The sequence below is a fragment of the Neovison vison genome, chromosome X (assembly GCF_020171115.1).
Source record: "Neovison vison isolate M4711 chromosome X, ASM_NN_V1, whole genome shotgun sequence".
NCBI lineage: Eukaryota > Metazoa > Chordata > Mammalia > Carnivora > Mustelidae > Neogale > Neogale vison.
This window is the reverse complement of record NC_058105.1, coordinates 26,215,995-26,230,840: the sequence shown is the minus strand read 5'-3', so window position 1 is coordinate 26,230,840 and position 14,846 is coordinate 26,215,995. Positions and strand designations below refer to the sequence as shown.

Genomic DNA, 14,846 nt, shown 5'->3' with positions numbered 1-14,846 from the left:
AATGAGTGACACATGAAAAGACATGAAACACACACACACACACACACACACAACTGAAGCTGTTTAATTAAAAAAAAAAAAGAATTCAAGTGCAGGGGCTACTGGGTGGCTCAATGGGTTAAGCCTCTGCCTCCTTCTCAGGTCGTGATCCCAGGGTCCTGGGATCAAGCCCCACATGGGACGCTCTGCTCAGCAGGGAGCCTGTTTCCCCCTCTCTGCCTGCTTGTGATCTTTGTCTGTTAAATAAGTAGATAAAGTCTTCAAAAAAATTCAAGTGCAAAAAATATCTAAACACAAATAATTATAATGCAGTTTGATAAGGAAGCATGTCCACTTTGTTGTGGTCATGTAGAGGACCTATTAACTGGTCTGGCAGTCAAAACATTGAAATAAGCTAGCATCTGAATTGGATCCTAAAAGACGAGTAGGAGTTTTTAAAACTTCTTGGGAAACCCTAGCTGTATTCCAAAAATTGATACAAAATCAGTTTTCTTTTATAATCCTTTTGTTTTAGTTGGGGGACTGCCTCTGCTTCATTTACACCATAGAACTAGAATGAGAATAAGCTCGCCAATACTTCTGAATTTTCTAGAAGCTTCTTGAAATTATGCTCAGTCTTACCTTCTTGGACTTTTTTTCCCCCTATTTAAAAGTGAAATGTATTCCAGTTTTTTTGAAAAATGTAAAATATAACATATTTGTCCATATCTGCCATCAGCATTTGTCAAATTTTGTTGCAGTTTTTTTAGAGGGGGGAATAAAGTATAGATACAGATGAAACTCTCAGTTGTATCCCTGTCCAATCCTATTATTTTTCCCTAGGGATAACTGCTATCCTGCATTGGTGTTATCATGCCTTTGCATTTTAATTTTACTATACCAGGAGTTTATGTATCTGTTAACAATATATAGTTTATTTTCTGTTGCTAGCTCTCATATAAATGGTATTTATTATGTTGAACATTTTATTTTGCATCTTGCTTTTTTGCATTAACATTTTTGAAATTTGTCAGTGTTGACATATGGTTTAGCTTATTCATCTTGACTGCTGAATTATTATGTAATATGAATTAACCCTACTTTATCCTTTTTTCTTATAAAAAGATTTTATGTATTTGACAGAGAGCAAGAGAGCACAAGCAGGGGAGAGGGAGAAGCAGGCTCCCTGCTGAGCAGGGAGCCTGATGTGGGGCTGGATCCAGGGACCCTGGGATCATGACCTGAGCTAAAGGCAGACGCTTAATTGACTGACCCACCTACGTGCCCCACTTTACCCTTTTTAAAAGAGATTTTATTTATTCATATTAGAGCATGAGCAGAGAGGGGCAGAGGAGGAAAGTGAAAAAATCTGAAGAAGATTTTTCACCAAGTGCAGAGCCCCGTTGGGCTCAGTGGGGCTCAATTCCATGACTGTGAGACCATGACCTGAGCTGAAATCAAGGGTTGGATGCTTAACGAACTGAGCCACTCAGGCACGACTACTTTATCCAACTTTTTCCACTTTTTCCCTATTATATAAATAGTGTACAATAAATGTCCTTAAACTTACCGGCTTGAGCACATGTGCAAATGCTTTTCTAGTGCATACCTAAGAGAGGAATTGCCAGATTATATAGTCTTTGTGCATCTTAATTCTACCACGTGTTGTGAAAATACTCCCCAGAGTGGTTGTATTGTTTTGTTCTCCCACCAACAGGGTGAGTTTCCATTGGTTTTCATTCTCATCTAACCCCTGGTGTTGTAGACCCATGGTTATTTATTTGATGTGTTAGCCCATGTACATTAGGTGAGAAAAAGAGAATGCTTCTAGAGGCACTGATAACACAGAATAATAAAGGCAATTGACATATATGAAAGGCCCAGTATGCTGGATACTTCTCTAACATTCTTTAATCCCCTCAAGATAAAAGGTGGCTAGTTTTTGATGAGAAGTGAAAAAAACCCCAGAGTGCCTTGACTGGCTCATTCAGAAGAGCATCCAACTCTTGATTTCAGGGTCATGAGTTAGAGCCACATGTTGGGTTGTAGAGATTAACACACACTCATATACACACACACCCCTACCTTAAAAGAAAAAGGTGAAAAAAAAAAAAAGAAAATCAGAGCTCAAACCTGGGTAATTAATATCTGGATAATTTAGTCTGTAGGGGAAAACCTCTACATACGTGTACTTCTGAGAGTAGTACTGAACAGTGATTAGTAACAGTATTGTGTAGAAATCCATTATAATCACAGAGACAATTTAAAAAGTTGATATGTTCAGGGTAATCTTCTGAAAGAGTAAACAAGATATTTTAGGTTTCTAAGCAAATGTCTTTGGGGTTCTGGAATCTGCACTTGCGATAAAACTTTTTCTTATGGTCTGTCTTAAATTCCTAGTCTCAGAATTTGGTTTTAACTTAATAGCAGTTATTGAAGATTATCAGAGGTAGGGTAAAAATAAACATTTGTTTTAAAGAACATTCCTATTTTACAAATTATTTTTCTGATATTGGGAACCTTATATTGAAGACCTGACAGGGTATACCCCTACAGTTCACAAAGGAGGAAACATAAATGGCTAATAAATGCACAAAAAATTTGAACTTCACTTCTAACCAGAGAAATGTAAATCAGAATAAGGTCGCTTTTAATAAGGAATTTTGTTGGTAAAGTTTGTTCAGAGGAAAATTCTTTACATAGCTTTTTGTATAAAAGGCTTCATCACAATTTTGTTTGCAATATCAAATAATCAGAAATAGTCTTTTGGCAGTACTTGGAAGCTATAGTCCGGCTTCCTTGACTACAAAGTTGGAAATAAGCCTATTTCCGTGATAACTCTGAATGTCAGCATCTCACATAATGGGTCAGAGCAGAAACACAAGAAGTTATCTTAAAAAGACAGAATAGTTCCTAGGTCAGACTTGATGAGTATATGTAATATATATAAAGTAAGTATGTGTCAGTGAGAGTTGGGGCTCAGGTGGGATGGGGTCATCCTTGGAAAGGATAGGAGAATTTCTGAGGTTGCCTGCCCCCAGCCCCCAATGGCCTTAACCAGTGAACATTGAATATGCAGATCTCATTGGCAAGCAATCCTAGTAGGGAGGTGGATGATTGCCTTAGGCAGGCTAAGCCTGACTTCACTAAACATCAGTTCCTCTGACTCACTCAACTGGTTCCTGTTACATGTTCAATACGCAGCCTTATGCTTACTCTTTGAGTTCACAAAACTTTTGTGTATTGGGATTAATGGACTGGTCATTCACTGAGATCTTAGGAGTGATTATAATTGGTATTTTATTTGAATGTGCTTACTGTATTTTTCAAATTCTCCAAAATAAAGGTATTTTATAGTAAGAATTAAAAAATACATATGGCTGAAGTAAAATACAGATGGCTTAATGTTTGTAACTTTTTTCCCAGATGGTCAGCAGGAGGATGAAGCCAGTAAAATTGAAGCTCTGCACAAGAGGAGAAATTTACTTGCAGCGTTTTGTAAGCTAATTGTATATACTGTGGTGGAGATGAATACTGCTGCAGATATCTTCAAGCAGTATATGAAGGTAAAGTTGGAAAATGGACAGCAACTTATTTTTTATAATGCTTAAAAGAAAATGAATGTAACACTGGCTTTTATTTCTGCTTGCCTTTGGATTTTTAAAATAGTAAATTACTTTTCTAGCATAAAATAAATTTCTTTTAAAATTTAACATTTTTTGTAATATTACTTCGTTTTTCTAGTCTTCCATTAATGGACATTTTGAGTTTACTGAGTTCACTTCATTTAGAATATTGGAAATGTTTTGGGTTAACTATCACTGTTAGTCTTTATCTTTGTGGTGTAGTTTAAGACAGTAGGATGGTGTTCCTCCTCTGCTTGATGTAGCATATCAGGAGATCTAGCCATTATAGTTTTGGCTTGGTTACTATGTAGCTCCTGACCTTGAGTAATTCAGTACCTGTTGTATCCTGCCTTTCTTCATCTGTTCCACTGTGATAACTAAGATTCCTTTAGGCTTTGAAAATCTGATTTGATTCACTGTGTGTTATTCACAGTCTTCATAAGTATCTGTGAGATTCTCTAATATTTAAGTGGTAGTAGAAAAGATATTACTAATTATACTAATGAAATATAACTAAATATGATAAGATAGATTTTACTTGAGAAAGGATTAAAGAAAAACTAATTATGAATATAAACTTTTTTAAGTCCTTGCTGTCACCAGTTAAATATGTAATAAATTTGTCAAAAACCTAATTAATGAATTCTCTCTTTGAAATATTTTGCCACATGATAGAACTCTAACACCATCATAAATCACTCTGGGACTTAAGTTATTTGGCATTACCATTTTTAGATTTTTAAGAAAAAAACTAAGGTTTGTGAAGTTGTTTCTGTGAGTTTTAAACTTTCTAGGCTTACGTATTATAAAGTCCATTTTTAAAAAAATTTATTTGACAGAAACCACAAGTAGTCAGAGAGGCAGGCAGAGAGGAGGAAGCAGGCTTCCTGCTGAGCAGAGAGCCCGATGCGGGGCTCGATCCCAGGACCCTGAGATCATGACCTGAGCCGAAGGCAGAGGCTTCAACCCGCTGAGCCACGCCGGCGCCCCTGTAAAGTCAATTTTATTAGTCTTAAGGGCATGGTTTCCTGTTATCTCTGAGAGTTGTTACGTTTTCATTTTGAAACAAGGTCTTAGATTATAATATGACAACATAAATGTTGACACAGTGAGTTTTCTTTTACGTATTAACAGGCTGTTAGTTTCTTTTTCTCCTTCTTCTTCTTTTTCTTCTTCTTCTTCTTCTTCCTTTTTTTGTTTGATAGAGAGAGAGAGACATCGAGAGAGGGAACACAAGCAGTGGGAGCGGGAGAGGGACAAGCAGGCTTCCCGTTGAGCAGGGAGCCTGATGCGGGGCTTGATCCCAGGACCCTGGGATCATGACTCAAGCTGAAGGCAGCCACTTAATGACTGAGCCACCCAGGGGCCCCAGGCTGTTAGTTTCTAGAAGCCAAATTAACAGGGTTGGAAATGGCACATGATCTGCATGCCAGTTAACAATGAAATAGTTATAAAAGTAACTGATTATATTCATTGTCTTAGTAGTTCACAAAGAGCAGAAGAACTTTGTTTATGTCCTTTTTGTTACTTTTGAAAGCATGTAGAGCCTGATTATTGTTTTACTCCACACCTCCTTAAAACCGGTCTGGAGCTTAAGGTGATTAGATCTCAACTGTCTATTTTGGAATTTTTGGTGTTAGGGATTAATATGCTTAGAAATTCAAGTTTCAGTAACATTCTTTTCTCTGTTTGAATGCATAATTTTAGCCAAATAAGAATTTTGTAATATATACTACTCACATGACTAACATAAAACTAGTCTTATTGTCCAGGAGTTTTAAGAAATAAAGCTCTAATTTGTACAAATTTCTTTTCTAGTATTATAATGACTATGGAGATATCATCAAAGAAACAATGAGTAAAACAAGGCAGATAGACAAAATTCAGTGTGCAAAGACCCTCATTCTCAGTTTGCAGCAGGTAAGTTATGAAGAGTCTCAACGTTAGGCAAACGTAATTAATACCTAATACTTTTCAAGATAACAAGTAGGAAACTGGGCAAAGGATGCAGTAGACAGTTCATAAAAATAGAAATGTAAGATTTTCAATCTAAGTAGTAGACACTGTAAGCGAGACCATTTTTTGCTTTCAGATTGGTAAGATTAGCAAAACGTAACAGCTATCTAATGTTTGGGGGGAAATAGTACTGTCGGCACTGTGTGTTGATATAACCTTGGTAGGCAGTTTGGCAGTATATGTTAAAATTTATAATGTGTTTGCCATTTGTGGCAGCAGTTCTACTTTTAAAATTTTATCCAAGGTAAAATTATTGTAGATCTGTATTCACTATATGTAAAGATCACAACACATAGTTTGAGAATAAAATTTAAAAGATTATAGTATAGCATCCCTATAAAATTGTACTTATCTGTATATCTATCTGGAAAAATAATCACCAAAATTTTAGTTGTGGCTAACTTGCTCTGGTAGGGTTCAAGTGAATTTTACTTTTTTTATTTTCATATTTATTTTAATGACCATTTATCAATCTTAATCAAACTGCAATACTCATTTTCATTTTGACAGTGGTGAGGTAGGTTTAGTTGCATAAAAATCATATGCTTAATATACTTCTGTCTTTGGAGACCAAATGCATGCAGAATATAACCTAACCTATTTCAATGTCATAAGTTTTCTTGTTTTTAAGAAATCTAAGTGTTAAAACTCTTAGTTCCATTTGCATACTTAGATATTCCTAATTAAAGTTAATAAAATTTAAAAGGTTTTGAAAGGTAACATTTAAGTCTTTTCCTATAAAATAATGGACTTTTGCTGTAGAACATTTAGAAAATACAAGAACTAGAAAAAAATACAACTTATTCTTGTTTTTCTTTTATATACATTTTTAGTTTTTAATAGCCTTCTTAGTCTTTTTTATGCCTATATGAAATCTTAAGTTTTATAAAAACTAAACCATATTGGGCATGCTATTTTGTAAGCCTGAATTTTTCATGTTATAAAACCATATTGCCTTCATGCAATTAAATACTTCCCTGAGCATTTTTAATGACCGTATAGTACTACATTTTATAGAGGGACCATGATTTAACCAAGATCTCTTGTTCAGTGTTCAGGTCTTTTACCATTCTTGCTATTACAGATAACACTAAAACATTTTTGTACTTCTGTATCATGCACAAATATTATTATAATTCCTTTGAGTAAAGTCCAGTAATTAGAATTGTTCAGTCAAAGGACATGAGAATTTTTACAGCTTTCAGTACAGATTCCCCCGTAGAAAGGTTATCTCCGTTTTTGTTTCTACCAGGTCAGAGTGCTCATTGTGTAATATTCTTAGCAGTAGTAGCCATTGTCTGTTAAAAACCTTGGCTCTTTGGTAGTTGAAAAATTGTATTTTGTTGCGCTTATTTATGATAGAAGTTCTTGATGTGAAAATGCATTATGTAAACGTAGAGTAACAGCATAGTTGCCTAATAATTGGATGGGTTTCTTTTTACTTTATATTTTTATATGCTGTTTTAAGATCCAGTTAACACCAGCCCAACAGAATTGTGCCATAACCTTAAGAGTGTCTAATGTCCATAACTACCTCTGGTCAGAATAGATAAAGGACTGTGTTTTTGTTCATTTGTATCATGGGGTTTTTAAAAATCCAAGTTTTAGAATAAAAGGAAATGCCTCATTTATGAGCATCTGCTATATTTTAAAGTGGAGAATAAGGGATTCTTAAAAGATGTTAGTAATCTGTAATTATAACAAAACTTCTTTAACATGCTTTCTTTCTTTCCAAATAGCTTTTTAATGAAATGATACAAGAAAACGGCTATAATTTTGATAGATCATCCTCAACATTTAGCGGCATAAAAGAGCTTGCTCGACGTTTTGCATTAACTTTTGGACTCGATCAATTGAAAACAAGAGAGGCCATTGCTATGCTACACAAGTAATCTCCAAATATTTTATTCAGCTCTCCTCTTTTTTAATCATGAAATTTTTTTGTATTCTTTTGTTTAGAATAACCAAACTCAGTTGATGCGTTTTTTGTTTTTTTTTTCACATCTCTGGCATATATCCTTTCTTGAGAACCAGTAATAATGCTATCTCCATTAACACATGTGTTGGGACTAAAACTTCTTTTATAGAAAGTCTTTGCTTTAATTAAAGCAATACAAAATCTTTATAAGTTATGTGAATAAAAACACATATTCATTAGGTACTATAAAATCTCTTAACAGCTTTTATTATAATCTCACTGCTAGGTAGAGAAATTTTTGAGACTTGATGCAGTTTTTCTCTTTCTGGTTCTGTTTTCTATTTTGTAGTGACCTTTTCCCATGTTTTGAGCCATAGCCACCTTTCTGTCTACATATATCCTTTGCCTTATTAATACTGGAAATGATCTGATTTTATTTGGGGCATGAAATTTACTGATAATCATACTTTCACATAATGAGCATATTTTAGAGTTTTAACATAACCAACACACAGATAATTTCTTAATTCTGGATGAAGAGCTTAGCCTCTGAGCCAACCAATTTTATGAAAGGTTTCTTGTTTGGTCTGTGTCTCTTTTACTCCTGACTTATTTTTTTAAAAGATTTTATTTATTTATTTATCAGAGAAAGAGAAAGAAGCAGGCTTCCTGCTGAGCAAGGAGCCCAATGTGGGACTTATCCCAGGACCCTGGGATCATGATCTGAGCCAAAGGCAGACGCTTAACCAGCTGAGCCACCCAAGCATCACATACTTCTTACTTAATTATAAAAATGTTAATTGTCTCCCTACAGATGTTTTCCTGCTCTTTAAGTTAGTTCCATACCTTCCCCAACTTCAGTTTACTCTCTCCTTTCACTTTGTTCTGAAAGGCTCAAATTCCTTTTTATGCCTCTTAATACATTGGATGATAATAGGTAATATTTAAGGACCACACATGTAGTGATTAGTGATTATTTTGGGAAGGTAATATATTGTTTTCTTCATGTCGTAACCTTCCTTCTTTCCAGTTTCATCTGGATTTTTTTTTTACACAGTTAATTTTCAGTATAGTATAAGAATATACTATTGGGTTGTTGTTTTGATTAGAGGTATTTATTATTAAGTAAATATAGTTAAAATAGGCCCTGAGTGAAGTTTAAGTTTTAAATTTACTCTTACGTGGGTCACTACAAATAGTTTTTAATAATTATTTTTAAGTTAGTTTTCCTTTTATGTCTTGAAAAATATAGAAAATGTATTGATCATTACATGAGAGAATTTGGGCTATTTTCTATGGAGAAGAGAACCAAGGAAGGACAGTAGATACACCAAACCACATTCAGAGTAAAGGCTTCTGTGTGTATGTGTGTACCTCTGTGTGTTTTTGTTTTGTTTTAAAGTAATAGTGACATAAAATGTAAATATATTTGCTCATTCTCACACTATAGCCTCCTTATTTTCTTTATTCCTCAGATTAAATACATAGCAGAGGAAATATCTTAGTAGTGGAATAAAACTGTAGAGAGAAATTTCCTAAGTTACCAAATTTGTATTGTAGTCTTTTTAATGTTTGTCTCTTTGTTACTGTTGCAGAGATGGCATAGAATTTGCTTTTAAAGAGCCTAACCCACAAGGAGAGAGCCATCCACCTTTAAATTTGGCATTTCTTGATATTTTGAGTGAATTTTCTTCTAAACTACTCCGACAAGACAAAAGAACAGTGTATGTATTTGCTAAAAATAATTGTATTTAATTTTGTTTTGAAATTCTTAAAGATGAATTGTTATACTCGGTTTTTCTCCTTTCTGCGCTCACACACAGATTAAATTCAGGATTACATTAATGCACAAAAAATTTACGCTTCAGAAAATTTATGATTTAAGGATTATAACTATATTTTATGCATAATACTCCTTTTTAATTCTGTGTGTTCCCCTCACAGTGTAGTTGTGGCTTTAGAGGTGTAACTTGAATGCTTTATGTATCCTTCTCTGCATTCTTCACTTAGTCTAACAAAGGAGGGAACCTTTAACAGACAGTAATATTGGTAATTCATCCAGGAGCATCTTAGTCTCTGTGCTGAGCTGTGAGTGCCCTGAAAAGTAGGTTTCCTTTTTATCTTTTCTGCTTTAACTACTAGTCTTATCCTCAGCAGACCAGTTAGAATACTTTTCTAGTGTAGTATCCTAAAATGGTGACTTATGTTTTAAGAGAACCCAACTAATGGAATTAAACTCAAAATTCACTCCCCTGTTTGAGGTATAAAAGGGCAGGAGAATATGAATAACTCCTAGTATATGTACCGCTTCTGAAAGTCTACCAATATTTTGCATTTAAAGACTGTATACATTTTACATGAAATCCTGAAGCAGACAAAACTAATCTCTGGTGATAGAAATCACAATAGTGAATACTTTAAGTTTGGGATATCGAATGGGAAAAGGAACATAAGGTGTTTTGTAGGACTATTCTTTATCTTGATAGGTGTGTGGATTATATTACTGCATTTATTTGCAAAATGAGCCAACTATACTCTTAATGTTCTGTGCATTTTATGCATTTTATTATATATAAATTTATCCCAATTTTAAAAACTAATGTAAACACTGTTAATCAGAGCAATATAAATTAAAACATTGAAAAACCATTTCTCACCTAGCAGATTAGCAAAAGTTAAGGCATCTTGATAGTCTGAAGTGTTGCCAAAGATGTGAAGCAAGAAACTTTTATTTATTTTTTTATTTTATTTTATTTTATTCTATTTTATTTATTTGAAAGAGAGAGAGAGATCACAAGTAGGCAGAGAGGCAGAAGCAGGCTCCCCGCTGAGCAGAGAGCCCAATGTGGGGCTCGATTCCAGGACCCTGAGATCATGACCTGAGCTGAAGGCAGAGGCTTAACCCACTGAGCCACCCAGGTGCCCCAGCAAGAAACTTTTATACATTGTTGGTGACTATAAAATTGTATAAGACCACTTTGTGGAGCTATTTGGCAATGTCTAGTAAAGTTTAAGATTCTCCCTATCTCATGATCCGGTAATTCTGTTCATAGGTAGATACCCTAGAGGAACTCTTACATGTGAGTACATGGAGAACCATAAAAGAATTTGACCATTGCATTGTTTGGATAGAGGAAAGCTCAAAACAACATCTGTTAATTAGAAAATGAGATCAATAGAGTTTTGTACACTGGAATATTATGAGCAGTCAAAATGGATAGGTTTTTTCCAAAGTAAATATAATTCCTTAATGTTTTTAAACACAGAGTCATTCTTGAAATTTATGGTAGTTTCATGTCATAAATGACTTTTATTTCTACAGTTTGATTGAATTGGCTTTGAAATAAGAGTCACACATCCAAATTGATTATTCTGTCTTTAAAATGTTAAAAAAATTTTCCAGCTTTATTGTGGTATAATTGACAAATAAAATTGTAATATATTTAAAGTGTACAACATGATGATTTCATATATGTATATATTATGAGAGGATCTCCCTGATCAAGTTATTAACACATCCAAAACCTTACATACTTACTCTGGCTTTTTTTTTTTTTTTTTTTTAAGAATACTTAAGCTTTCTTTTTTTTTTTTTTTTTTTAAAGATTTTATTTGTTTATTTGACAGACAGAGATCACAAGTAGACAGAGAGGCAGGCAGAGAGAGAGAGAGGGAAGCAGGCTCCCCGCCGAGCAGAGAGCCCGATGCGGGACTCGATCCCAGGACCCTGAGATCATGACCCGAGCCGAAGGCAGTGGCCCAACCCACTGAGCCAGCTTTCTTTTAGCAAATTTCAATTATTCAGTGTTATACGAGACCAGTGCTCTAACCCCTGAGCTACGGAGCCTATTCAGTGTTATAATAAAACAGCATCATCAGTTATAATCATGTTATATCCTCAGATCTTATTCATCTTTAAAAGTTTTTCCCTAAGTTTACTGAAATATGGTTGACCTATATAACATTGTATAATTTTAAGGTGAACAACATGTTGATTTGATAGACTTACATGTTGGAAAATGATTAATACAATGACATTAGCTGATGCCACTCTTCCAAAAATGGTTAGATTTTTAAAACATAATGTTGAGTACAAAAAGCAAAGTATAAAACTGTTCTATAATGTTTATAGACAAATATATATCAAAAGTATATTATGATTTCACTCATGTGAAATTTAAGAAACAAAACAAACATGGGAGGAAACAAGAGGCAAACCAAGAAAATAGACTCTTTACTATAGAGAACAAACTAATGGTTACTTGAGGGGAGGTGGGTGAGGGGATGGGTTAAAAAGGTCTTAGGGAGGGCACTTGTGATGAGCCCTGGCTGTTCTGTGGAAGTGTTGAATCCCTAAATTCTAAACCTGAATCTAATGTTACACTGTATGTTAACTAACTGGAATTTAAATCAAAAATTGAGAAAAAAATATGTTAAAAATATGGAAGTTTGTGTGGGGTTATAAGTTCAAGTTAGTGGTAGCCTTTGTGGCAGGGAAGAGGACAAATAGCATCAGAGGGAAGTAGCATCAGGGAGGGCTCCTTATCTGGAATGTTCAGTTAAGCTATGTGGTAGATACATACTTACAAATCTTTCTACCAGTGAGTGTATTTTGGCTCAAGCTCCATATCTTGTCACAGATTGGTTACAGTTTTTAGACTGACAGCCAGTTTAAAGTCCACACTTTGAGGAGGAGTACTGTACTACTGTGTGTAGCTGAAATAAAATTAAGAAATACTGAGCTAACACCAAGTAATATCTTTGTAACAAATTTATCTTATCCTTTCTCTTTAATGGTGTTCAAAACTGGTGCTTTTGAATTGATTAGAATTAGTCATAATTATGACAACAGATTACTTGGGTTGCACTTTTTATAGTTAGTTGACAAAAATTGTGTTCGTGTATTTGAAGCATAATTTAGACAATAAAGCACTGAACTTTTAGTGTCAGAAGCCTGGGATTTGAATCATGGTTATATTGCTTTCTCATTCTTAATCTTTTGCTTCCTCATCTGTCAAACAAGGAAAATGTCTCTTCTCACAGGATTGTAAGAATAAAGTTAAAGATCCCAAGAGAAAAATAACTAACACATAAGTAATCACACAAATGTTAGTTGAATTTTGATTGCTACATTACATGTAACCCATAGAATCCTTGTGATACTTGCATCCAAGGGCAAATATGTGACTTCCATCAGGCTGAAGCTTTTTTGCAGATAGAGGCCATATCTTAACTCATTTTTGTACCAATCCCCAGTGCCAGAGACATAGTGACATAGTGGATGCTTGACAAATACTAAGCTGAAATGCTCTGGATTGTTTCATTTAATGGAGACTCTTGACAGCTGCAGAAGTGCTCGTCAGGGTACTAATGAAGCTGAGTTTGAATTGTGAAGTAATGTGCCCATACTTACACAGCTAGGGGTTGGTGGAATTGGTACTAGGACCCAAACTGCATGATTTTAAATTAGTCTTCTTTCCAGAAATGTGACTTGGGTTTGTTCTTCTATCAGAAGACCTGTAAAATTAAGATAGAACAGAGACATATTAGGAAAGAAAATGTTAACGCCTTCATTTGTTACTATATGCTTTGAGGAAATGTTTGTTTTGTTTCATTCTAATTTACTTTTTGTTTAATTGTAATAAAATCATTGTATGTTCTATATGGCATGTGAACATTAAGATCATTAGGAGGAATAAATAAAAAGGAGGAAAGAGAGTTGTGGCAGTTTTATGTATTAAAGGTTTCTACTTCTTTTTAAGGTATGTTTACTTGGAAAAGTTCATGACCTTTCAGATGTCACTCCGAAGAGAAGATGTGTGGCTTCCTCTGATGTCTTACCGAAATTCTTTGCTAGCTGGTGGTGATGATGATACCATGTCAGTCATTAGTGGAATCAGCAGTCGGGGGTCAACTGTGCGGAGTAAAAAGTCAAAACCATCTACAGGAAAACGGAAAGTAGTTGAAGGCATGCAACTTGCACTCAGTAAGAACATGGTTCATTTCTCTTTATACTTACCCCTTACATTTACCAACCGAATTGTCAGTAGGTTCACATTTGAGATGTGTGTTGTTAAATAATATCTTGCACAGTTTGTCCAGTTATGTGTAAGTTTGTGTTTTAAGCATTTTATATACATAAACTCATTTCTCATAACTCTTCAGGTATGTCCTTATTTTTCAGATAAGAAAACCAGCTCAAAGAGGTTAAGTAACTTACATAAGATCACACAGCTATTCAGTGGCTAGGCAGTCTCACTCTGGAACCTCTGCTTTTTAATTAGTATGCCATACTATATATGCGTAGGGATATGAACTCAGCATTATAGAGCTAGTTGTTACTTAAGAGATCAGATTATCTAGTTTAAGTGTGGAGCAACAGATTCAGGGAGGTTCTGACTTCTGAATTTCTGGGAATATCATGAAGAACTTGATAAAGATTTCTGTCTGTAATCCTAGAAGTAGGAATGCAATAATGACATTTCAGTCTCTTGAACTCCTAGCACTGTAGGGTTGGTTTGTAATGGGCCTGGGGACTTTTTCACTCTCCTTTGGAACTTATTTTTTTTAAAGATTTTATTTATTTGACAGCGAGAGAGAGAGAGAGAGAGAGAGCGCGCGAGAGAGAGAGAGAGAGAGCAGGAACATGAGCAGCGGAAGTGGGAGAGGGAAAGCAGGCTTCCTGCCAAGCAGGGAGTCCGATGCAGGGCTCGATCCCAGGACCCTGGGATCATGACCCGAGCCAAAGGTGGACACTTAAGGACTGAGCCATCTAGGCGCCCCTCCTTTGGAACTTCTAAACAAATTAGCATAATTGCCAAAATTTCAGTTAATGCTGAATAACAGACTACCCCAAAACTTAGGACATATCAGGGACATGATGTCTGATGCCTCAGCTAGGAAGACTCAAAGGCTGGTGACAAATCCTATGGAGGCACCTTTACTTACCTGGTACTAGCTATTAGCTTGGGCTTTAGCAGGATTGTCTGCTGCCAGAACACCTACATGTGACCTCTCCATATGGCTTTTCGCTTTCTCACAGCATGTTACTGGGCTCCCAAGAGCAAGTGTCTGAAGAGAGAAGTAGAAGCTGCCAGGTTTTTAAGGCCAGAAACTGGTTCAGCATAATTTCCACCATATTCTCTTGATCAAGCAATCAGGGCCTAGCTTCAGAGGGATGGGACATAATTGTCCACCTCTTAATGTGAGTTGTGTCAAAGATTTGGGGGCCATATTTTCTAATTGCTACATAATTCTTCAGCCATTGTCAAGTATATAGTGTTCAATACTTGATTGTCCCATAGAGT

The 14,846-nt window shown here is 35.1% G+C and overlaps 1 protein-coding gene across 5 annotated transcripts in view; it reads left to right on the top strand.

Annotated features, from left to right (window-relative positions):
• Positions 1-14,846, top strand: part of STAG2 (stromal antigen 2) — a 143,216-nt gene that overhangs the window by 115,115 nt on the left and 13,255 nt on the right. For all 5 annotated transcript variants that reach the window (XM_044235382.1, XM_044235378.1, XM_044235380.1 and 2 more), the window contains exons 25-29: positions 3,406-3,545; positions 5,424-5,525; positions 7,361-7,509; positions 9,135-9,263; positions 13,302-13,525. In XM_044235382.1, the coding sequence (XP_044091317.1) occupies positions 3,406-3,545; positions 5,424-5,525; positions 7,361-7,509; positions 9,135-9,263; positions 13,302-13,525 (744 nt within the window). The remainder of the gene's footprint in view (positions 1-3,405; positions 3,546-5,423; positions 5,526-7,360; positions 7,510-9,134; positions 9,264-13,301; positions 13,526-14,846) is intronic.